Source organism: Vulpes vulpes, chromosome 4, assembly GCF_048418805.1.
Source record: "Vulpes vulpes isolate BD-2025 chromosome 4, VulVul3, whole genome shotgun sequence".
NCBI classification, from domain to species: Eukaryota; Metazoa; Chordata; class Mammalia; order Carnivora; family Canidae; genus Vulpes; species Vulpes vulpes.
In genome coordinates, this window is record NC_132783.1 from 63155942 (window position 1) to 63180669 (window position 24728).

The 24728-nt window shown below is 35.3% G+C and overlaps 1 protein-coding gene across 1 annotated transcript in view; it reads left to right on the top strand.

Moving 5' to 3' along the window:
• Positions 1-24728, top strand: part of ERO1B (endoplasmic reticulum oxidoreductase 1 beta) — a 57750-nt gene that overhangs the window by 9914 nt on the left and 23108 nt on the right. The window contains exons 2-6 of the mRNA XM_072755921.1: positions 1600-1719; positions 7664-7747; positions 15852-15893; positions 17628-17710; positions 22608-22681. Of these exons, the coding sequence (XP_072612022.1) occupies positions 1600-1719; positions 7664-7747; positions 15852-15893; positions 17628-17710; positions 22608-22681 (403 nt within the window). The remainder of the gene's footprint in view (positions 1-1599; positions 1720-7663; positions 7748-15851; positions 15894-17627; positions 17711-22607; positions 22682-24728) is intronic.

The following is a 24728-nucleotide window of genomic DNA, read 5'->3' on the forward strand; positions in this document are numbered from 1 at the left end:
TCTAGTTTTCTCCAGTGGTTACATTTTGCAAGCATACGAGGCAATATTATCACTAGAACATTGACATTGATGCAGTCTGCTGATCTTACGCAGATTCCCCCTTGTCTCACTTGTGTATGTATGTATTCTGTTCACTTTTATCACGTTTAGGATCATGTATCCATCATCATCAAGATACTGAACAATTTCATTACCACAAGACTCCTTCTTGCCCTTTCCTAAGAATTTAACCTTATTTATTTATATTTTTAGAGAGGGAAAGGGAAGAGAGAGAGAGAGAGAGAGAAAGAGAGAGTCTCAACAGCTCCCTGCTGAGTGTGTGTGTGGGGCACTCAGTCTCACAACCCTGAGATCATGACCTGAGCTAATCCAAGAGTCAGAAGCTCAACTGACTGAGCCACCTGGGCGCTCCTCCTCTTGCACTTTCTATAACCACATTTACCTCCTTTCTGTCCTACTCCTTTACTCCAACTCCTATCCCTACGCTAGTCCTGAAACCCTGGCAACCAATAATCTGTTTTCCATTTCAAAGATGTTGTATAAGTGAAATCACATAGTACATAACCTTTTGGGGTTGGCTTTTTTTCACTCAGTCTGGTTCCCTGAAGATTCATCCAAGATGTGGATGTCAGTGAGTCCCATTTTTAAATTTAGCTGAAGACTGTTTTGTGGAAGTTTTGGATTCTGAACACATTTTGTAAATACCAATTTTTGTTCAGTTAATGTATACTTCGAGTAGTGGATAAAGCATGTATTTTTTAAGCGCAATTGACTTGGGATTAAGTCTCATTTCTACTTTAGAAAAATTATTTTAACCATGCTAAGCCTTAATTTTCTTACGTGTAAAATGAGGATAATAACACCTATTTCATAGAATATTTAAAGAATAAATGTGGTAACATGTAATGTTCTTAGCACTGCCTGTCACGTAAGTGTTCCATAACTGGCAGTAGGAAAGAAAGATAGAGTTACTACAGCAGTATTATTACAGTCTATGACTTTTAGGTTACTTTTGGAAGAAATTGCTTTAGCATTCCAACTATTTCTTGGATTTTATGTATGTTTGGGGAAAGGAAGGAACATTCAATACATTTCTCTAGCCACTAAATAATAATACTTAGCTCTTCAGAATAAGTATATCTGATCTTCTATTGTTTTTTACTTAATTGGCCATAGTCCAAAGTAAATGATTGCTTTAATGTTTTATATATATATATATATTTTTTTTTTAAATATTTTATTTATGTGAAAGAGAGAACAAATGAGAGAGAGGGAGAGGGAGATGCAGACTACTTGCTGAGCAGGGAGCCCGACTTGGGGATCTGTCCCAGGACCTTGGGATCACGACCATAGCTGAAGGCAAATGCTTAACCAACTGAGCCACCCAGACACCCCTTTAATGTTATGTAACTTAATCAGCAATCATTACCTTGAATGAATAAATTATCTTTTTATATAATAGTACAGACTTGTTAAGGTTGAAATACTCATAATTCACATATTTTAAATTATATATGTAATATTTTATATACATATTTATTTATTACATATATATTTATTTATATTACATATATATTTACATATATATTTTCCCCCTAGGTCACCGGAGTCCTGGATGATTGCTTGTGTGATATTGATAGCATTGATAACTTTAACACCTTCAAAATCTTCCCCAAAATAAAAAAGTTGCAAGAGCGAGACTACTTCCGTTACTACAAGGTATAGTTATAATTTTTGATTCCATTAGTAGCAAAGTTTTTTACATAGCCGTCTACAGATGTGACTTTTATGACCCTATTGAAAGCCCATTTTGACTCTTCTCAGCATCCTCTGTGTTTTTTATCATTGGAATATATCGGGTGTTGTGGTGAAACCTGATCATCTTTTTGAACACTAAGAATCTGAACCTTCTTCCTATGTTTGGGGAATTCGTCATCTTTCAGTTTTGTTTTTGAGGCAGAGACTCCACAGAAATTAAAAATGCCACAGACTTATTTGTCAACCTTTCTTGTAACTTAGGCTCTGCGATCTACACACCTACCCAAGCTCTGTGTTGTGCTGATGGCAGTGTCCTGTGTTAGTACTGTTAGCAGTGCTAAGTACCACAGCAGCAGACACTTCCTGGGTAGCTCACTGGAAGGGCTGCCAAACGAGGCTGAGGGTACGAGCAGAGCACCATTCATAGTAATACTGCAGAATTGGTTCTTAAGTCTATCATAGTAATGCTGCAGAATTGGTTCTTAAATCTAGCAGTCTACTCTAGACCTTTACAAAATAACCAATGATGGTTTAAAGGTAGCAGCAATAAGGCAGTTTTCAAAAAGAACAATATTTAAATTTAAGAACAATATTTTAAAAGCTGCTGTTATGCTTTGCTGGGCTCTTGTTCTCAGTATTCAGTTGGGTTTATAATGTTTTTGATTATCATTTTTAGTTCATTTTTAAATTGACAATGATTTTCTTTTTTAATCCTGATTCTATGTAGCTATCTTAATCTTTAAATACTTCTGAGGATAAAAAAAAAATGGAGCAGGAACTAATAGCCATTCATTGTGTGGTACCACCAAAATTTTGGCTCAGTTAGCTATTTTCCATATTTTTGCAACACTTTATACAGGTGTCAAATTTCTAGGAGAAATTTCTCCCAAATTTATGGAATAACACTTATATAGGTGTGTAATTGGTCTAATTGACCAAAAAATGGAAAGACACTTTGGTTAACAATCCTATTTGCATAAATATAAAGGTAGTGATTGTTTCTCAAAGGAATATTAGTCGGCATTGTAGAAGAAGGGAAAAATGAAAATTGGATAGGCAAAAATAACAGTGTTTTAAGAAAACATTCTAACCCATTTAATGAAATTACTCCGTATATAGTGGGAATATCCTCATATCATATAGTGGGAATATCCAAGGGAGGATAATGCAGTGATCTAGTTAATGCATTTGTCTCTAAGTCAAGGATATTCAGATGATTTCTACTCCTTCTCTGGTTTTGCCAACCTATGAATTAAGTAAAAAAGATGTTTAACCAGCACTGGCACAATAGTGGCAGAAAAAGAAAGCTAAGACAACAGGTGAGTTTTAAACATGTGCATAAATACTTATGATTGAGCAAGCAAGGATACACAGGTAGAAGCAACAGTCTACCCCTGCCAATTACTCAGTCAGCTGCTGTAGTTGGTATTTACAATTTCTTTTACTATCCATTCCATTCCTTTATTCACCAAATGTTTATTGAATGATTTGTAGTTGGCTCTATTCTAAGTGCTGTGGATACAGTAGTGAATAGCACAAAGGCTCTTACTTCGTGACACTTTTATTCTGATTAGGAAGGCAAACAGTAAACAACAAAATATAATTTCATATGGTTATAAGGGAAGTGTTATGGAGAAAAATAAACTAGGAGATAGAGTAATGGGGTAGGGGAAGGTAGGTAGCTTTATTTTTAAAGAAGATGATCAGGAGAAGGTATTATAATACTGTGCCATTTGAGTAAATGTGAAAGCCATGAAAAGAAATGGGGAGAGCACATTTCAGGGAAGGGGAGTAGAACTGCAGGTATAAAGGTATTGAATGCAGATATAAAGGTTAAGAGTGAGGAATAAGAAGACTGGTATAACTGGAGCAAAGTGAGTGAGACATGCAGAGTTGGAAAGGTAGATAGGAGCCATATTAAAACAAAATTAGAGGGCCTTATGCAGCACATAAGGATGTTGAATTTTAGTGTAAGTATGGTAAGCTTTTGGAGGGATTTGTACAAAATAGACTGTCGGTATGAGACAGGGAAATAGAGAAACCATGTAAGGAGGTTTTTGCATGAGATCAGATGGAAGGTGATAGAGGCTTGGAATAGGGCAGTAGAATTGGAAGAGGTGAAAAGTGAGCAAATGAGCATCGTATGTAAGATATAACACCAACAAACTTGTCTGATGGAGTGAATGTAAGCTGTGAGAGTAGACATGAAATCAAAGATGATGCAGAGCTTTGAGCAAAGAAGTATGTCCTGACAAGTTAATCTTTTTCTAAGAATGCAAGGACAAGGCTTTTAAGTTTTCAACACAATTCAACATACATTCCTGATGTTTAAAAAATTTAATAGGAATGATAAATACTTCCTTAACATGATCATTTTAATCCTAACATTAGCATTGCCAACATCTTGCTTGTTGGGAAATAGTGGAGGAATTCTCCTTAGGTGAGGGGCCAAGACACGGGTACACATTATCTTCTTGTATACCAAACAAGAAAAGGCAACTAGAGGCATAAACATTTTTGAAGAATAAGTAAAACTATCTCCACTTATAAAAATGACAGAAGAATACTAGAGAACTCGAATAATAAAATGAACAAAAATGATAAATGCATTAAGGCAGAAGGTTATAAACTTAACATACAAAAATCCATGTCTTCATAAATATAAATAATAAGATAGGTCAGAAAAGAAATCCCCATTTATCTTAGCAATGAAAAAAAGATGAAATCTATAGGAATAAATGAATCAATAAATGTGCACAGCCTAAGGGAGGAAAACTTCAAAACACTACTGTGAGACACAAACGTCAGCTTTAAGAAATAGACTAATGTTTTTGTAGCATAAAGATAAGATGTTCATTCTCTCCACATTAATGTATAAATTTAATGTGATCCTAATAAAAGTATCAATAGTTTTTTCCCAGAGCTGGACAAGTTGTCACAGCTTAAGTTCTCTGGGAAGCAGATTATGAGACTGTGGCTTGTGGGCAAGAGGTTAATTAGGGACTGCTTGTGGAACCAACAGCTCAGGAAGTGAAAAGAGCAGAGGGAGAGGTAAAGCTATGAGTCAGCCTCTGGGGAAACTTCAGGCGACCCTTTGGAAGTCCTGCAGATGGGATGGCCCTCCAGGGCTGTGCTCACTTTTGGGAGAAGTCTGGGCCTTTGCAACCCTATGTCAGTCATTTGATGAAGGCCACCATTGGAAGGGGTGGTGTGACCTTGGGCAAAGTGGCTATCTTCACCTGAGTTTGCCTGCCTCATTCCAGAATTTCAGAAGCTAACTTTCCAGGAGCTGGGGTAATAAACTCTTTATTCTTCCAGGTGGTGATGTGAGCATCAGGTTACAGTATCCACTGCAGTCCACTCCTTACACTGTGTATTAGTTTTCTACTGCTGCATAACAAATTAGCCTAAAATGTAGCAACTTAAAGCAACAAACTGAGAAGGTGGCATTTGGGGAAGATCTAAAAGGAGTAAGAAAGCAAGCTGTGTTGCAACATGGTATGTGGAGTAAACACACTTCAGGTAGAGGAAACAGCAGGAACAAGGGCCCTGAGACCACACGGTGGAGGCCAGTGAACAAGGTTCAGAGAGCAGAGGAGCCAGACCATGTAAGGCATTCTTGGCCATTGCTGGGACTTGGATTTTGAACTGACCCAATTTCAGGGAGTCAAGGATGAGGCCAGGATTTTGGCCCGAGAATCTAGAATCATGGAGTTGCTATTTACTGAGATGGCAATAAGAAGGTCTTATGGAGATATCAAAGAGGTGTTGGACATAAAAGCCAGGAGCTCAAGGAACCTGCAGTTCCCAAACAAACATCCTGATCCCTCTGCCTGGAAATCTCCTTCTCTAGGAAACTTCTAGTCCTACCTATTTTACACGTTACCAAAAGGAAGCCTTCCCTGACAACCCATAGTCAGAGTTGACCACTCTCTCCTCCTGTCGCCAGTCTCTACATATTTTTGCCTCTTCCCCTATAATGTAGACGTTATTTATTTCATTTTATGCCTATTTATTGAGATGTCTATTTTTAAAAAAGATTTTGTTTATTTATTCATGAGAGACACATACACAGAGTGACAGAGAGTGGCAGAGGGAGAAGCAGTCTCCCCCAGGGAGCCTGATGTGGGACTCGATCCCAGGACCTTGGGATCTTGACCTGAGCCGAAGGCAGATGCTCAACCACTGAGCCATCCAAGCATCCAGGGATGTCTTTTTTTTTTTTTTTTTTTTTTTTTTTTTAGAGAGTATGAATGCGTGTGCCAGAGGTGGAGGGGCACAAGTAGAGGGAGAGAGAGAATCCCAAGCAGCCTCCACACCCAGCGTGGACCCAACTTAGGGCTCGATCTCACAACCCTGAGATCATGACCTGAGCTGAAATCAAGATTCAGATGATTAACCAACTGAGCCACACAGATGTCCCTATTGAGATGTCTATTATGTATGTATCCTAGGCACTAGAAGTAAAATAATGAATAAGGCAAAATCTCGATCCTTACAGTGGAGGATGCAGACAATAAATAAGCAAGTGAATAATATCCAGGTAGTGGTAAGTGGTAAATGTTTTATAAAGAACATGAAACAAGATGTGGGGGCACATATTGATCACTACTTTGGAGAATCTGGTCAGGGAAGGTCTCTGCTGCGGTAGGATCTCAGAGTCCTGGATGAGGTGAAGGGAGTGGATTATAAGATCTGGTGCAACAGTCTGGGCAAAAAGAAGAGCCACTGTAAAGGCCCTGAGACAAAGGAGCAGAGTATATTCCCAGCAAGAAGGCTGGAGGAGTGTCTTCAGAAATGAGGTCAGGGAGGTGGATGGGAAGACCAGATGAAGGAGGGCCTGGTGGGGCCTGCTGCAGAGTTGGGGTTCATTCTGAAGGTGACCAGAAGCCACAGGAAGGTTTTGAGCAGGGGTTGATCCTGTCGGAATTATATCCGAAGGAGATCATTGGGGCTGCTGTGTGGACAACAGATGGTAGTAGAAACAGAGAAGTAGCGGTGGTCTAGGCAAGAAGGGAGTGGTAGCAATGGAGGTGGTGGGAAGAAGTGGATAATGAATTGTTTACAGGAGATAGAAAAGGAGTTTTGGCTTGGGCAATCCATCTGGAAGTCTTACTGAATTATTGTCTTCCATTAAGTACAAAATAAGAAAATCTAGAGTTTTTAACTATGGTTAATGTATCCTGATGGTTAAAATGGTCTGCCCCTGTCCTATGTGTTCCCTCATTCCCTCACTAAAAGTCAAACTGTTTTTTTCCCCAGTTCTCACAACTGTTGAAGCTCTATCACTTTATCCAAATGCATGTTTTTCCAACATTTATCCATCCTAAAATAATACTTTCTCATAGGCCACCATCTACCAGCCCATTATTCTCCATCACAAAACTGGATTTTTCCTTGTAGCACTTACCACAATTTGTAATTAAACAAACATACAAACATAATTTCTCTTCCCTCCAGTAGACTGTCAGTTCCAGAGGGGGGATAGTGCTTTCTTGTGTCTCTTTTTGCCCTAGACCCTACACAATGCCAGACAGATAGTGGGTGCTCAGTACACATTTAAGTGGTGCATGCATGAGAGAACCCTAATGAGTAAGGTAACAGTAAGGTGTTGACAGACATTAGCATAAAATGCTTTCCAGGGTCTACAGATGAGCAGTGTACTTGGGCTTTACTTCTTTTGTGAAGTGTCAGAGGACTAATAAGTTATTTTTTTAAATTAATCTTACCTCTGGGTGTCTGAAAAACTGCAGTTGTTTAAAATTCTGAACTCTATAGATGCCACAGGATAGGAAGTGTTTTCTTCTTACCACCACGTCATTGGTGCCCAGAACAGTGACACTTCAAGAGTGTTGGCAGAACTGTGCTACACATTTACTAGTGTTTATCCAATCTTTCTCTCAAGGTCAATCTGAAGCGACCATGTCCTTTCTGGGCGGAAGATGGCCATTGTTCAATAAAAGACTGCCATGTGGAGCCCTGTCCAGAGGTAAAATAAGTTCAAAAAAAAAAAAAAATAATGGGGAAAACATTGTTTCCTCTTGAGCTCTTAGATAAGCATGAATTTATATTTTAGGTCAATGTCGATGGATTTAGTCTTGTCCTAAAATTCATATGCTGTCAACTCTCTTTTTTAACCAGATTATGGAAGATTTATTTTATATTTGTCACCTAAATGGATTTGAAGACACTCTTGTATCCAGTGGTATTGATTGGATGTGGAAGTATATAGTATGATTCTAAAGTAGATAGAAAACTGGATGCCTGTTCTAGAACTGGATCTATAATTGGCTAATTCTTATTTGATGGTTTATTGAATAAAAATCTTGTTTCTTTTTTTTTTTTTTTTTTAAATCTTGTTTCATAAGAAAAATGGTGCTATTTGACCTTAAATTTTATATTTAGAGTGGGTAAAGTAGAGGAATTGCAGGCTTGGCATGAGGTCTTCACTTGGTCTCACGTTAAAAAAAGGAACTCAACATTTTAGACTGTTTTTGACATCTATCATAATTAATTCTTCTTAAACAGGAATTCATTATAAGCTATGTTTTCATTTCACTTTTTGCTTTTCTTACCTAATCAATTAATCTAGTTTGTTATCCTTAAAAATGGGAAAAAAGCCATCTTAACCAATGTCCTTTCTAAAGGGACAATTTAAAAAATTCATTTCATTTTCCTTTAAGAATAAAATGTTTTGTTTTTAACTTTTTAGTTTGAAATAATTTCAGACCTATAAAGAAAATTGGAAGTATAATACCAACAGTCCTCATTTACTTTTTATTCAAATTCCCTAAATGTTTATCACATTTGCTTTATTATTCTCTGTATATGTTAATATTTTATGAACTATTTGGGTGTAAGTTACCAGCATCATATTTTACCCCAAATACTTGGATGTGTTTTCTTAAAAACAAGATTATTCTCTTCCTAACCATAACCTAATTAACAAAATCAGAAAATTAACGTTAATTATAATACTAGTGTCTAATCTACAGAATTTAGCTATATATTGCCAGATGACATAATAATGTGCTATATAACTTAAAGTATTAAAATACAGTGTTATATTCATTTCATGTATACAAAATAGCGATTCAGTAGTTCCACATATTAGTGCGCATCAAGATAAGTATATTCTTAATACCCTTTGTCTATTTCAGCCATCCCCCCTCCTACCTCCCTTTTGGTAACCATCTGTTTGTTCTCTATACTTAAGAGTTTGTTGTTTGGTTTGTCTCTCTCTCTCTCTCTCTTTTGTTCTTTTGTTTTGATTTTAAATTCCACATATGAGTGAAATTATGTGCTAATTATCTTTCTCTGGCTTATACTCTCTAGATCCATCCATGTTTTTGCAAATGGCAGGATTTCATTCTTTTTATGGGTGTATAATATTCCATTTATATACTACATCTTCCTTATCCGTTCATCTATTGATGGATACTTGGGCTACTTCCATGGTTTGGTAATAATGCTACTATATGGTTTATAAATAATGCTACTATAAACATAGGGGTGCATGTATCCCTTCAAATTAGTATTTTTGTATTCTTTGGGTAAATACTGAGTAGTGCAATTGCTGGATTATAGGGTAGTTCTATTTTTAATTTTTCAAGGAACCTACATACTGTATTCCACAGTGACTGTACCAGTTTGCATTCCCATTAAGTGCATGAGGGTTCATTTTTCTCCACATCCTCACCAATGCTTGTTCCTTGAGTTTTTCAGTTCAGTCATTCTAACAGATGTGTGGTGTTAGCTCATTGTGTTTTTAACTTGCATTTCCCTGATGATGACTGATTTTTGAACATCTTTTCATGTGTCTGTTTTCCATCTGGATGTCTTCTTTGGAGAAATGTTTGTTCATATCTTCTACCCATTTTTTTTTTTTTAGTTGGATTATTTGGGATTTTTTTGGTGTTGAGTTGTGTAAGTTCTTTATATAATTTTGATAGTACCCCTTTATTGGATATGTCATTTGCAATACCTTCTCCCATTCCCTAGGTTGCCTTTTAGTTTTATTGGTTGTTTCCTTTGCTGTCAGAAGCTTTTTATTTTAGTGCAGTCTCAGTAGTTTATTTTTGCTTTTGTTTTACTTGCCTCAGGAGACCTATCTAGAAAGCTACTGCTATGGTCAGTGTCAGAGAAATTACTGCCTATGCTCTGTTCTAGGAATTTTATGGTGTTAGGTATCACATTTAGGTTCCTAAAACATTTTGAGGTTTTGCATACAGCGTAAGAAGTCCGGTTTCATTCTTCTGCATGTAGCTGTGCAGTTTTCCAACACCCTTTTGTTGAAGACACTTTTTCCCATTAAATATTCTTGCCTCCTTTGTCAAAGATTAATTTACAGTAGCATTGTGGATTTATTTCTATGCTTTGTATTCTGTTCTGTTGATCTGTTTGTTTATTTTTATGCCAGTACCATACTGTTTTGATTACTGCAGATTAGTAGTAATAGAACTTGAAATCTGGAATAGTGATCCATCTGGTTTTGATTTTCTTTTTTATTTTTATTTATTTGTGATAGTCACACAAAGAGAGAGAGAGAGAGAGGCAGAGACATAGGCAGAGGAAGAAGCAGGCCCCATGCACCGGGAGCCCGATGTGGGACTTGATCCCAGGTCTCGAGGATCGCGCCCTGGGCCAAAGGCAGGCGCTAAACCACTGCGCCACCCAGGGATCCCTGGTTTTGATTTTCTTTTCCTTTTTTTATTTTTTTATTTTTTTATTTTCTTTTCCAAGATTGCTTTGGCTATTTGGGGTCTTTTGTGGTTCCATACAAATTTTTGGATTTGTTTTTTCTAGTTCTTTGAGAAGTGCTGTTAGTATTTTGACAGGGATTGCATTAAATGTGTAGCTTGCTTTGGGTAGTTTGGACATTTTAATATTTATGTAATCCATAAGCATGGAATATATTTCCATTTCTTTGTGTCGTCTTCAGCTTCTTTCATCAGTGTTTTATAGTTTTCATAATATAGGTTTGTCACTTCTTTGCTAAATTTATTCTTAGCTATTTTATTATTTTTGATGCAGTTATAAATGGAATTATTAATTTCTCTTTCTGCTGCTTTCTTATTAGTGTATAGAAGTGCAACAGATTTTTGTATATTGATTTTATGTACTGAAACTTTACTGAATTCATTTTTCAGGCCTAGTAGTTTTTTGGTGGAGTCTTTATGTTTTTCTACATAGAATATCCAGTCTTCTGCAAATAGTGAAAGCTCTTCCTTACCAATTTGGTTGCCTTTTATTCCTTTTTATTGTCTGATTGCTGTGGCTGGATGTCCAGTACTACGTTGAATAAAAATGATGAGAGAATAGATATGTTCGTCCTGTTCCTGACCTTAGGGGAAAAGCTGTTTTTCCCCACTGAGTATAATGTTAGCATGGGTTTTGTATCTAAGGCCTTTATTATGTTGAGGTATGTTCCCTCCAAACCTACTTTGTTGAGAGTTATTTATCATGAATGGATGCTGTACTTTGTCGAATGCTTTTTCTGCATCTGTTGAAATGATGATATGGTTCTTTTCCTTTCTCTTATTGTATGATGTGTTGCACTGATTGATTTGCAAATATTGAACCACCTCGTAACTCAGAAATAAATCCCACTTGATCATGGTGAATGATTTTTTTTGATGGATTGTTGGACTTGGTTTGCAAGTATTTTGTTGAGGATTTTTGCATCTGTTTGTGAGAAGTATTGGCATTTAGTCTGGTTTTTCTTTGATTAAAAACATTTTTTTTAATTATTTTTTTTATAGTTCTGTTTTTTAGTGGTATCTTTTTCTGGTTTTGGTATCAGGATAATGCTGGCTTCAGAGAATGGATTTGGAAATTTTCCTTCCTTTTCTATGTTTTTGAAATAGATTGAGAAGAATAGGTATTAACTCTTAGAATGTTTGGTAGAATTTGCCTATAATGCTATCTGGTCCTGGAGTTTTGTTTGTTGGGAATTTTTTGATTACTGATTCTATTGCATTCTGGTTATCAGTCTGTTCAAATTTTCTTTTTCTTCTTATTGCTGTTTTTGGTAGATTATATGTTTCTAGGAATTTGTCCATTTCTTCTAGGTTGTCCAATTTTTTGGCATATAATTTTTTATAATATTCTCTACAGTTGCTTGTATTTCTGTGGTGTCCATTGTTTTTCTCTTTAATTTGCCATTTTGTTTAGGTCCCCCTTCTCTCTCTCTCTCTCTCTCTTTTTAATGAGTCTGGCTGGAGGTTTATCAATTTTGTTGATCTTTTCTAAGAACTAGCTCCTGATTTCATAGATCTGTTCTATTTTTTTAAATTTTGTATCATTGGGATCCCTGGGTGGTGCAGCGGTTTGGCGCCTGCCTTTGGCCCAGGGCGCGATCCTGGAGACCCGGGATCGAGTCCCACGTCGGGCTCCCGGTACATGGTGCCTGCTTCTCCCTCTGCCTGTGTCTCTGCCCCTCTCTCTCTCTCTGTCTCTCATGAATAAATAAAATCTTAAAAAATAATAATAATTAAATTTTATATCATTTATTTGTGCTCTAATCTTTATTATTTTCTTCCTTCTGCTGTCTTGAGTTTTGTTATTCTTTTTCTAGCTCCTTTATGTGTAAGGTTAGGTTGTTTGAGATTTTTCCTGCTTCTTGGCATCGGCCTGTATTGCTCTGAACTCCCCTCTTAGACCTGCTTTTACTGCTTCCTCAAGATTTTGGACTGTTATGTTTTCATTTTCCTTTGTCTCCATGTGATTTTTTTTTATTTCTTGTTTATTTCTTGGTTGACCCAGTCATTGTTTAGTGGAATGTTATTTAACCTCTATGAATTTGTGCTCTTTCCAGATTTTTTCTTGTAGTTGACTTTTAATTTCATAGTGTGTGGTCAGAAAAGATGCATGGTATGACTTCGATCTTGAATTTGTTGAGGCTTGTTTTATGGGATGATATGTGATGTTCTGGAGAATGTTCTGTGTGCACTTGCAAAGACTATATATCTGCTGTTTTAGGATGGAATGTTCTGAAAATCTCTTTTAAATCTATTTGGTCCAGTGTGTCATTCAAAGCCATTGTTTCCTTGTTGATTTTTTGTTTGGATGATCTGTCCATTGATGTCAGAGGGGTGTTAACAGTCCCCTATTGTTATTATATTCCTATTGATCAGTTTTTATTTATTTTATTTTATTTTATTTTATTTTATTATTTTATTATTTTATTATTTATTTATTTATTTATGAATGATAGTCACACACACACAGAGAGAGAGAGAGGCAGAGACACAGGCAGAGGGAGAAGCAGGCTCCATGCACTGGGAGCCCGACGTGGGATTCGATCCCGGGTCTCCAGGATCGTGCCCTGGGCCAAAGGCAGGCGCCAAACCACTGCGCCACCCAGGGATCCCCTTTAATGTTTGTTATTAACTCTTCTGTGTATTTGGGTGCTCTCATGTTGGGTGCATAAATATTTGTAATTGTTATAACATTTTCTTGGTGGAGTCTCCCCTTCATTATTGGATGGGGTTCTTTCTATTATTACAGTCTATTAATTAATTAATTAATTAATTATAGTCACACACACAGAGAGAGAGAGGCAGAGACATAGGCAGAGGGAGAAGCAGGCTCCACACACCGGGAGCCTGATGTGGGATTCGATCCCGGGTCTCCAGGATTGCGCCCTGGGCCAAAGGCAGGCGCCAAACCGCTGTGCCACCCAGGGATCCCCTACAGTCTTTGTTTTAAAGTCTATTTTGTTTGATACAAATATTACTCTGGCTTTCTTTTGATGTCTATTTCATGACAAATGTTTCTTCATCCCCTCACTTTCAGTCTGCAGTTGTTTTTAGATCTCAAATAAGTCTCTTCTAGGCAGCATTATAGATGGGTCTTGTTTTTTTATTCACTCTAATTCAGAGACATCTATCCTATATCTTTGGATTAGAGCATTGGTCCATTTACGTTCACAGTAGTTATTGATAGCTATAAATTTATTCCCAAGTTGTTCCTTGCTTTGTGATTGTTTTGCAGTTTTTCCTGATCCTTTTTTCTCTTGCTATCTTTCCTGGTGTTTTGGTTTTCTTTAGTGATACACTTGGATTCCTTTCTTTTATTGTTTGCATATCTGTTGCTGGTTTTTGATTTGTGGTTACCGTTAGGTTTGTACATAACATCTTCTGCATGTAACAGTCTATTAAATTGATGGTCACTTAAATTTGAACCCATTCTTTATTCCTTTCTGCCCGAGATTTTAGGTATATGGTGTCATATTTTATATCCTTTGTGAATCTCTTGACTGATATCTACAGATATACTTATTTTTATTGCTTTTTTGTTTCCCACTTTTCATATTTTATTTATGGTCTCTTCTTTCCACTCAAAGAGTCCCCTTCAACATTTGTTGTAGTGTGTAGTATGACCACTGATGTAGTGGTCATAAATTCCTTTAGTTTTTGTTTGAGAAACTCTTTATCTTTCCTTCTATTCTGAATGATAGCCTTGCTGGATAGAGTATTCTTGGCTACAAATTTTTCTTTTCAGCACTATGAATATATCTTGCCACTTTCTTCTGGCCTACAAAATTTCTGCTGAAAAATCAGCTTTATGGGATTTCCCCTTGTATGTAGTGGTTTTCTTTTCTCTTGCTGCTTTTAAAATTTTTTCTTTATCACTACTTTTTGCCATTTTAATTACTGTGTGACTTGGTGTGAATCATGTTGGGTTCATTTTGTCGGGGGATCTCTTTGCCTCCTGGATCTCAATATCGATTTCCTTCCCCAGATTCAGGAAGTTTTTAGCTATTATTTCTTCAAATAAAATTTCTGCTCTCTTTTCTCTTTCTTCTTCTTCCAGGATCCCTGTAATTTGAATGTGATTATACTTGGGCTGAAGGCGGTGCTAAACTGCTGAGCCACCCAGGCTGTGCTACCCCAGTATTTCTAAATGATTTGTTATTAAGATTTGCTTAAGTCAGGTTATTGCATTTAGCATCAAACTTTAAAAAAAAAAAAAGCTGCTAAGGATTTTGATTTTAGCTCATTATACTCTGCTAGTCAGAGGACAGAGTGCAGCCAGCAGTCACTTTAGTATTGATTCCATGTTTTAAATTCAGGGTGCTTGGCTGCCAGATTTGACTTGAGTTTTTTAGTCTTCTCTCTTCTGCCTTCTGTTAGAAATACTAGCAAACACTGAAATGATAAAATACTGGCAGCAAGTAGCACTTTAATCTGTTAATCTTTTTAATGATTAGGGAAATATCTCTTATTATTATTACTTATATTCTTCTACCTGACAGGAAGATATTTATTCTGAAAATTTGGTTAAATTTACTTATGTTAAGATTTATCATGGAAACATGAAAATATTTTAATAGGTAATTTGCTGTATAACAGATTCAGATGTTGGAAATCAGTCCCCTGGACTGGTCAGAGGTTCAACCTGTGATCTTCTACTTTCAGATATGATTTTTGTTTAAAATTATATTTGATAAACCAGTGTCATGATTTCTAGATTTGTTTATTAAAGCCTAAAATTAATTATTGGCTTTGTAGAAAAGCAAGTTGGATCTACATGTGAATTTTTTATTAGTAAACCCTGATTATCTATCTAGAAAGTAAACTCTAGGTGAATCCTATGGACCAAAGAACTAATTCTTTCCATTTTAATCCCAAACTGCTTTTACTTTAAATGTCAAGTTAGGGCAGAAATTAAGATTGAGCATAAACTATTTCAAAGAACTTTGAAATTTTTTAAAGCTTCTGTTTCTGGGGTAAAAGAGTTTATGGAAAAAGTGATTTTTGTCAGTTTTTTTTTTAATCTAAAAATTATGTAAACTATTCAATACTGCATTGAAGGTTTAAATTATCTGATTTTGACACTCTTGCTTTGTGTGTGTCATTCAGTTTGCTAAACTATGGTTTACAAGTCTGTAAATTGCTATAATTCTTTACCCTGTATCTTAAGGAGGTAGAATGAAAATAGAATTTAAATATTCATTAAAAAATATTCACTTTTTTCATCATAGAATAAAATAGTCTTTGTATTTGGGCAATGGCATTACTAATTTGTGAAGAAATCTCAAAAAAAAAAATGAAGATCACTTTCTAAATTTTTCTTGTTATTCTTTTAAGAGCAAAATTCCAGTAGGAATTAAAGCTGGGAGTTCTAATAAGGTGAGTCACTTTTCTTCCTTGAATGTTTTTGCTTTACATTGTGAAACTTCCCATTTACTGCTTGACAGGGTTTTTGGAAGAGAACTGTACTGTGGTTAGGTTGGAATGGGCACATTTTGCCCCAGAGTCCCAACCTTCTGATTCTTGCAGCAAGCAGAGACCTTGTATGTTTTTTACAGTTAAATGATGTAACTTCTTTTCAATTCTGTTTTCTCTAGAAGAATATCCTGGTGTAACTAGTGTCAGATGGCCTATGCAACAGGTGTTTTATCATGCATGTATTTTTTGTCTTGTGTTTCAACTAGTCCACCTGTCATATTCAGGATTATATTGTATAAACAGTTATCAGGGTATTTTGAGTGTAATACTTTTAAAGGGCATTAAAATATTCCTTTTTTAGAGATTACTCTTTTCCTCTTATTTTTTTTTTAATGCTTTTGCTCTTAGAAGCAGGCCATAATTTTACTTAGCCATGTGTGTTTTTAGATAGAGTTTACTTCTAGTTTTTTCTCTGTCATGTACACATGATAAAGATCATCATATCCTCTCCCTTTGCTTTCTCTCTCCCATTTTCTTTCTGTATTTTCTCCCCGTGTGGTCTTTTGTTTCTGTTCACTCTTTTATTTGTATTTGTTTCAAATATAAAATAAAGTATTAGAGACATTTGGAATCCCTTGTGGACTCATTCCCAATCCCATTCCCTTTTCTTCCCTCCCCAAAGACAGCTGCTTCTCTGAAATTGATGTGCATCCTTCTGTGATACTTACTTCTTTTGCACATGTATCCACAAATAATAGATATATCCTTTTTAAAAAAAATTTTTATTTATTTTTTCATAAGAGACACAGAGAGAGAGGCAGAGACATAGAGGAAGAAGGAGCCTCCCTGTGGGAAGCCCAATTCAGGACTTGATCCAGGCCCTTGGGATCAGGGCCTGAGTTGAAGGCAGATGCTCAACCACTGAGCCACCCAGGCACCCCTGGATAGATCCTTTAATACGAAGTTTTAAAACATTAAGATTATAATTTTTTATGTCTTCAGGTTAAAAACATTTTAACCTGAAGTTATTTTTACTCTATATACTTCTGAAATTTTGTCTCTGTTGATACATGTAGCTTTGTTAATTTTAATAGTTGTGTAGCATTCAATTGTATATCATTGGTTAGCTCTTCCTCTGTTGATGGACATATCAGTTGTGTTGAGTTTTTTGTTATTACAAGCAGTGATGTACTAGCCTTTTTGTCCTTTGTCTCGTTATGTACACATGGAAGAGTTTTCCTAGATTGGTATTTAGAAGTAAGGTTGCTGGCCTGTGCCTCTCTTAACATGATGAGATAGTACCAAATACCTTTCTAAAGTGATTGTATCTTATTTTTGGTTTTGTTTTTAAATGTTGCTCTGAAAAAAAAAAATGTTGCTCTGGATGTAGTTTCAGTTGTAAGACTGCTGGTTCAAGGGTTTCTGCATTTTTACAGCTCTAGGTAAATATTGTCTTATTACTTTCCCAAGAGGCTTTTCTTGGTTTACACCATCACCAACGTACCAGTGCTAATTGTTTTTAATGTCTTATTTAGTTGGTGAAAATTTGCGACTCATTTGGATTTTTATTTCTTACATAAGTGAGAGATTTTGATAATAGAATGTATCTGTCTCATCACTGACAGATTGCCAGTTGAATTTGAAATAAAGAGAAAGGTAATATTATTACTAAACTTACAATGAACTTCCTTTCAGTATTCGAAAGTGGCAAACAATACCAAAGAATTAGAAGATTGTGAGCAAGCTAATAAACTGGGAGCAATTAACAGCACGTTAAGGCAAGTTTTATTTTAGTAGTATAAAAAACATTCTCATATTTAGTATATTATATCAGAAATCTTCTGTTTTTCATGTGATTTTGATAAAACAAACAGTAAAGTTTCAAGTCATTCTTAAAAAGAAGTTATTCTTTATCCTAAATTCCATGATTGCTTTGTTTCCTTCTCTTAGTGGATTTGTTCTTAAATTGTAGGATGCATCATCAGTAGTAGCCTTATCAAAATGTAAAAATATAGAAGATTGCTTAACTAGCAGGGTTTATGAATCCATTCTTCCTGGTTATTATAAAAGGAACGTGAACCTCTAAGTCTTTTGTAAATAGTAATTCAATCTGTAAGTTCTATTTTGAACAGGAAAAGTTATGATTACCATAACTATTAAGTTTCATAGATTTTTTTTTTCCTATTGATTTTTCCTTATTTGCTCTAAGTAAAAACCTGATTGGAGGCCAACATACTTCATTAGTGGTCTGAGATAATGTACTATGAAATGACTGAATATGTCTATAGTTGGGAGTAAGGAATGGATTATTACTAATATTCTTTTTAATTTCCCTATTTGTTTAGGTTGTCATTTGTGTACTATAATTGTTAAAGACTTAATGAAGTTAGCAGTTTATTATTTATTGAAGAAAAATTTTAATACAGAAAAGTAGAAAAGATGATATAATAACTACTTGCTATCCTTTATTCCAAGTGAAAGATGTTAACTTTCTCTACCATGTTTTTAAGAAAAGATAAATTTGAAATCCCCTGTGTCCTATTTCCCAATCCTACCTTCTTTCCTTCTTAGAGGTAACTACTATCATGAATTTGCTATATACCCATTTATGCTTTTGTTTTTATTATACATATAATATTTATTTTATATATGATTTCATTTTTCCCTTATATAATACTGTATTTAACATTCTTTAAAAAAAACATTCTTCAACTTTATTTTTACACTGTACATTTTTCTTTCTAGATCTATCCATGTCAAAACTTGGAGATTTGTCTCATTCTTTAGCAGATGAATGGATTTTATCATATAATTATACCCTGTTTTACTTATCTGTTCCCCTACTGGTAGACATTGGAATTATTCAAATTTTTTACTTCCACAAATTATGCTACTGTGAGCACTCTTGATAATTTCTTTTGGTGTACACTAGGAAATTTGGCATACACTAGTAAAATTGCTGAATCTTAGGATTGCCCACATGTACCTATTCTTGATATTGCCAAATGGCTTTCCAGAGAACTTGTTTTGTTCCCTGCAACCTTGCCAAAAATTGATATTTGTATATGAAGTAGTATCTCATTTTTAAATTTTTATTTTGTTGATTACTAGTGAGTTTGAGCATTTTTTTATCTGTTTATTGAATATTTGTGTTTCTCATTCATTCAATAAATGCCTACAATATGTCAAGCACTGTTGTGGAGTATAAGACATGTAGTGTACATGACAAATTCTTTTTCTTGTGAAGCTTAATTCTCTTTGAGATATGCAGTAAATAAGTAAAATATATGAGAAGTAAGTAAATGATGATGAGTGCTCAGGAGAAAAATAGAGCAGAGAAGAGTGACAGAAGGCTAGGAGTGGTGGGGCTAGGGACAAGGAAGTTGCACTGTTCTAAAGTGGATGGTGCAAGAAGGTCTCAGTGATACTGGGACATTTGAACAAAATACCTATGAAGGCATAGGTCATAATATGGCTGCTTGGGGGAAGAGTATTCTAGGCATGTTTAATTGTTAGTAAAAAGGACCCATGGCAGGAGTGTGCCTGGATTATTTGAGGAATCACAAGAAGGCTAGTGTGGCTGGAGAACAGTGGTCAGGGCCAAAGTAGTAGAAGACAGAGTCAGAAGATGCTAGGGTTGGGGGCAGGTGTAGAGTGGGATGGAGATCTTAAAGACAATTATGAATACTGCTTTTAAACTGCATGGAATGAAAAGTCATTGGAGGATTTTGAGAGAATGCATTGAGGGAACCAGGTGTTATGTTGTGGAAATCTGTGATCATTGTAGTAATCCAGATAAGGCATAATGGTGGTCTAGTTAAGGCTAGAGTGATAGCAGTAGAAATGCTGAGAAGTGGTTAGATTCTGGATAGATTTTGAAGAGAGAGCTGGCAGGATTTGCTGAAGGATTTGATGTGAGGTATGAAAAAAGATAGGAGTTATGAATGACTGCAAGATCTGGAACTAGAAAAATGGAATTGCCTTTTACTGAACTGAAGTTATTTACAGGAGGAACAAGTTTGATGGAAAATTATAGTTCAACCTTGGACTCATTACATTTGAGCTGCCTATAAGACATCCAATTGGAGATGTCGAGCAGGTAGTTGGATACACAAGTCTCAATTTCAGGGGAGAGAAAATGTGGGAGTCATGTGTGAATATATGGTATTTAAAAACCATAAACCTGAATGAGGTTACCCAGGAGAGAATATAATTAGAGAAATCGTCCAGGGATTGGGCCTTAAGTCATTATAAGAGTTTAGGGTAAAGTGCCTGTTTGTATTTGCTGTTGTTTCTCCATGGAGGTTGTGGGGGGCGGGTGGAGATGGAGCGATGTGTGCTTTTAAATTATTATTAATTTATAGTCATTCTTAATATAACCCGGTATAATTCTTGGCTCTATGTGTTGTTAGGGCTTGTCTTTCAATTTTGCTTATAGATATTTTATTGAAGAAAAGTTATTTTTTTAGACTTTCAAATTCAGGTATAACACAAATATATGATAAAGTATACAGATCTTAAGCATAAAGATCAGTTTAATTTTATAAAGTGAACCCAACTTTGCAGCAACCATTCAGAACAATATACTTGCTACTGCAAAGATTGCTGTGTACTTTCCTGGCCATTACCACTATCCAAAGTTAACCATGATTTTAAATTCCAGTAGCAGAGGTAAATTTTGCCTGTTTATATAAATGAAATAATATAGAATGAATTTTTTTGTGCCAGGCTTATTTTATTAAAACATCATGTCATGAGAGTCATTCATGTTCTTGAGCTTAGTAGTAGCATTTAATTCTTTTTTCATTGATATAGTATTCCATAGTTAAGACTGCACCAGAATGTTCCCATCCTATCATTGATAGTTGAAGTTTTCCACTTTGTAGCCATTTCAAAAATTATTGTGTTGGACATTTGGTAGTCTCTTTGGTATGCATTTCTGTGTAGAGTATACCTAGAAGTGGAATTAAGTAATGCTCCCAAGTGGTTTTCTAAAATACTCCTAAAATACATTGCCACTAGTAGTGTTCAAGAGTTCCTCATTCTACAACTTCTCCAATAATTGACACTGTAATTCTTAAACAGCTTTATTGAAGCTTACTTGATCTGTGGTATACTACACCTATTTATATTATACCTTTTGATGTTTTGACAAGTATACACTCATGAAAATCAGCATAATCAAGATAGTTATCCTGTCTACCACGCTGAAAAGTTTTCTCATGCCCTTTGGCAATCACTCTACCCCATTCTTTCCTGCCCCTGCATTTCCACTTCGAAGTCTAATACTTTAACTCACAGTGCCATCTTGACAGGAAGTCCTGGGGTAAGTCCAGGAAATTCTTATGTAAGTAGCTTGGCATCCATCTTCAAACTGACTTTCAGAAAAGCTAGACTGGGTTCCTTCTAACTCATTTGTAAGCGAAACTGGGCCAGCTCTGTTAGCGTTAGATTAGCATTCCCTATCTCTCCTGCTGCCATGGCTTTCAAGCAGGGTTTAGGATGAAACAGCAAAGCATGATCACATAAGGATGCTCAAGAAGAAAGTCCCTCTAAGTTAGTCATATTATTAACAAGAAAACAGGAATGTGTCACAATTGCTTTGTTGTTGACTATTTTCAACAGAAGACTTATCTAACTAAACATAACAATACGTTTTATCTTAGCTATAACTAGAATTTAGGCATTCTTGTTTTATGGCATCCTATATTCCAGCTGAGTCAACTATGATACAAGTATTTCCATTAAGTTTTATTAAGTTAATTAAATATTCCCATAGGAGGAAAATAATCCCAATGTGAATTAAATTGGAAATGTTTATTGATAAAGTTGATGTAGTGCAGCCAGTCTTATACACTTGTCCTCGTGGTTATGTTATGTAGCAGTCTCTCAAATACAAAGTAAATTATTGGCTATGACAGCAACAATTTAGGAACTACCTGGTTTATACTTGGCACACAAATTTTTTACCTTGGTTATTTCCTGTTGTGTAGTAAATAAAGAAGAATAGTTCTCTTATAGATGTTGCCATTATGTATTTAAGATAGAGAAGGTTTGAATATAAGTTAAAATGGATGTAGGACAAAGTTTATTTGAATGACTGTATTGTTCCTTTATCAGTTCTTTAAGTAGAGATCTTGATTATAGATTTGGTTAAATATGAGGTAGTATGGAAAATGAATGATATACCATGATAAGAGTGATATTGGTGTTACCAGTGAATACCACATTGAAAAGAAGATTCTAGAAATGTAGTTTTTGGTATTTTTGTCCTGTAAATACAGAAGCAGTTTAAGTTAAAAGAATTATGAATGTAAATTTAACTTCTACTTTAGAAAAAAATGTTTACTATAATTTCCAAGTTAATTCAAAAGGCAAGCTTGACTTTTATGCTCAACTACATCTCATATATATTTGTAAGTTAATTTTCTAGTTAAAGTAATTATTGAACTAGGGCTAATAATAGTTTAGTATAGTTAAATAGAAATCCTTCATGGAAGTTAATACCTATGTTTTTCATATAACTTCTTATTCCTTCATGTCATAATTAATTGAATTTGTGAGCTATCTAAAGACATGATCTCAGATTATCTGTTTTTAATTATACAAGATAGAATGCAAACATTTTCAACTTCAGATTTAATTATTTTTCTTTTTTATTCCTTCTTTCCCTAGTAATCAAAGCAAAGAAGCTTTCATTGACTGGGCAAGATACGATGATTCACAGGATCACTTTTGTGAACTTGATGGTAATAAAATAAACTATTGTAATTATTTTAACCTTAATCCTTTCATAAGAAATTGAAATCAATGAAAATATAATCAGTTATAACTTGAAAACACTAGATGTTGTGGTGGGCATCCTATTATTCATAATGGTACCTATTGAGAGCTTATGTTCCAGTTGCTGAGTGCCTTAAATACATTATTTCTAATCTTTACAGTTATTTTAGTAAGTATGTATAATTTCATATCTGAGGAAACTGACTAACTTGCCCAGGATCACACAGTAGCAAGAGGCTGAAACAAGATTCAATTCCAGATCTGACTGGATTCCATACCTATATTTTTTTACATCATGACACACCATCTCCTGTGGACCTCTATTTTAAGCCACTTACTTTAGGTCTGTGAACATAAAAACATGTTCACGCTGAAATTTTCTGGAGGCCTCAACAAACTAACATAAAGACACTTTGCAATTTTGGGGAGGACTCTAATGTGACTTTCCTACAACCAGTCCCCTTTCCAAGAGTCCCCTGGAATGGTACAAAGAGAGGGCACTGTTTAACATTAACTACCATGACTCTCACTTCAGAAGGTAATCAAAGTGACTCAAATTTTTTTATCTGAGGAGAATATTCCCCAGAATTGTGCTAAATAGGCTTAAATCATTCATTTGGCCTCTCTTTACTTTTTACCTTTATATTGTGGGTGGTGGAAAAGAATTGGGGTTCTGGCATGCATAGATGGAGATAGCAGGAGTTCCTCCGAGTTCTGAAAGCACCTAGAGTAGTCATACAGCTTTCTAAAGAGTTTTAGAAGATTCATCTGTGGAATTGTGCTATTAATCCAATCTACAATGGAGTAAGTTACAGTGAGCTCCACAGCAAATTGAGAAGCTGCCAGGAGGTAGAATGTTATCACCATGGTTTATATGGTTTCAGCAAGAACTTTTTTAAAATGATTTTATTTACTTATTTATATATTTAGAGAGTGTGAGCAAAGGGAGAGGTAAAGGAAGAAGGAAAGAGAGAATCCTAGGCAGACTCTGCACTGAGCATGGTACCTGACTCAGGACTTTTTTTTTTTTTTTTTTTTAATTTTTATTTATTTATGATAGTCACAGAGAGAGAGAGAGAGAGGCAGAGACATAGGCAGAGGGAGAAGCAGGCTCCATGCACCGGGAGCCCGATGTGGGATTCGATCCCGGGTCTCCAGGATCGTGCCCTGGGCCAAAGGCAGGCGCCAAACCTCTGCGCCACCCAGGGATCCCCTGACTCAGGACTTGATACCATGACCCTGAGATCATGACCTGAGCCTAAATCAAGATTCAGATGATCAACCATCTGAGCTACCCAGGTGTCCCCAGCAAAGATATTTTCAAGAGATCTGAAAAATAGTTTCTTTGGCTATCGGGATATAATAATGGAAATTTAATAAAATACTCCTGTTATAATATTTAGAATTGGCACAGTTTTCATTAAAGCAAGCTGTTGTACTTAGGTTAAGAATTGACATCACTGCTTACTCTTTCATTTGCTCTTTGATTGTCATTCTAATTATATTTAGTGTTCCACACAAATGGTCACTTCTTGCCAACTTCTCATTTTACCTATTCTTTGATTAAAATTAAAAACTTTAATTTTAGTAGCACTTAGTTAACAGATTTTTAGATTAAAAAATAATTTCTGTGAATGTGAATATTTCTCTTAGAGTAAACAATGTGAAAATATATTTGTTTTATAGGTATTTAACAAAAAATGCTCCTCAGTTGCAGGGATCACTTGGTATGATCAAATTGATGTACTCAGATACCTCTCATCAATATAAATAATGTTAATTAACAATGTTAACATTAGCTTCTTATATTCTAAAAATGGAAGAGATGTCCTGTAATAATTTACATAAAATCATCCCCTAAAATTTTTAGGAGTACATAATTAAAATAATTAGTAATTTTTATATTTTGTATAGTCCTCAAACATACAAGCTATTCTTCTCAGTTGAATTACTGCTACTCCTCTGGGTAGTAACATTCATATGTGTCCCAATTATTTATACATACAATTTTAA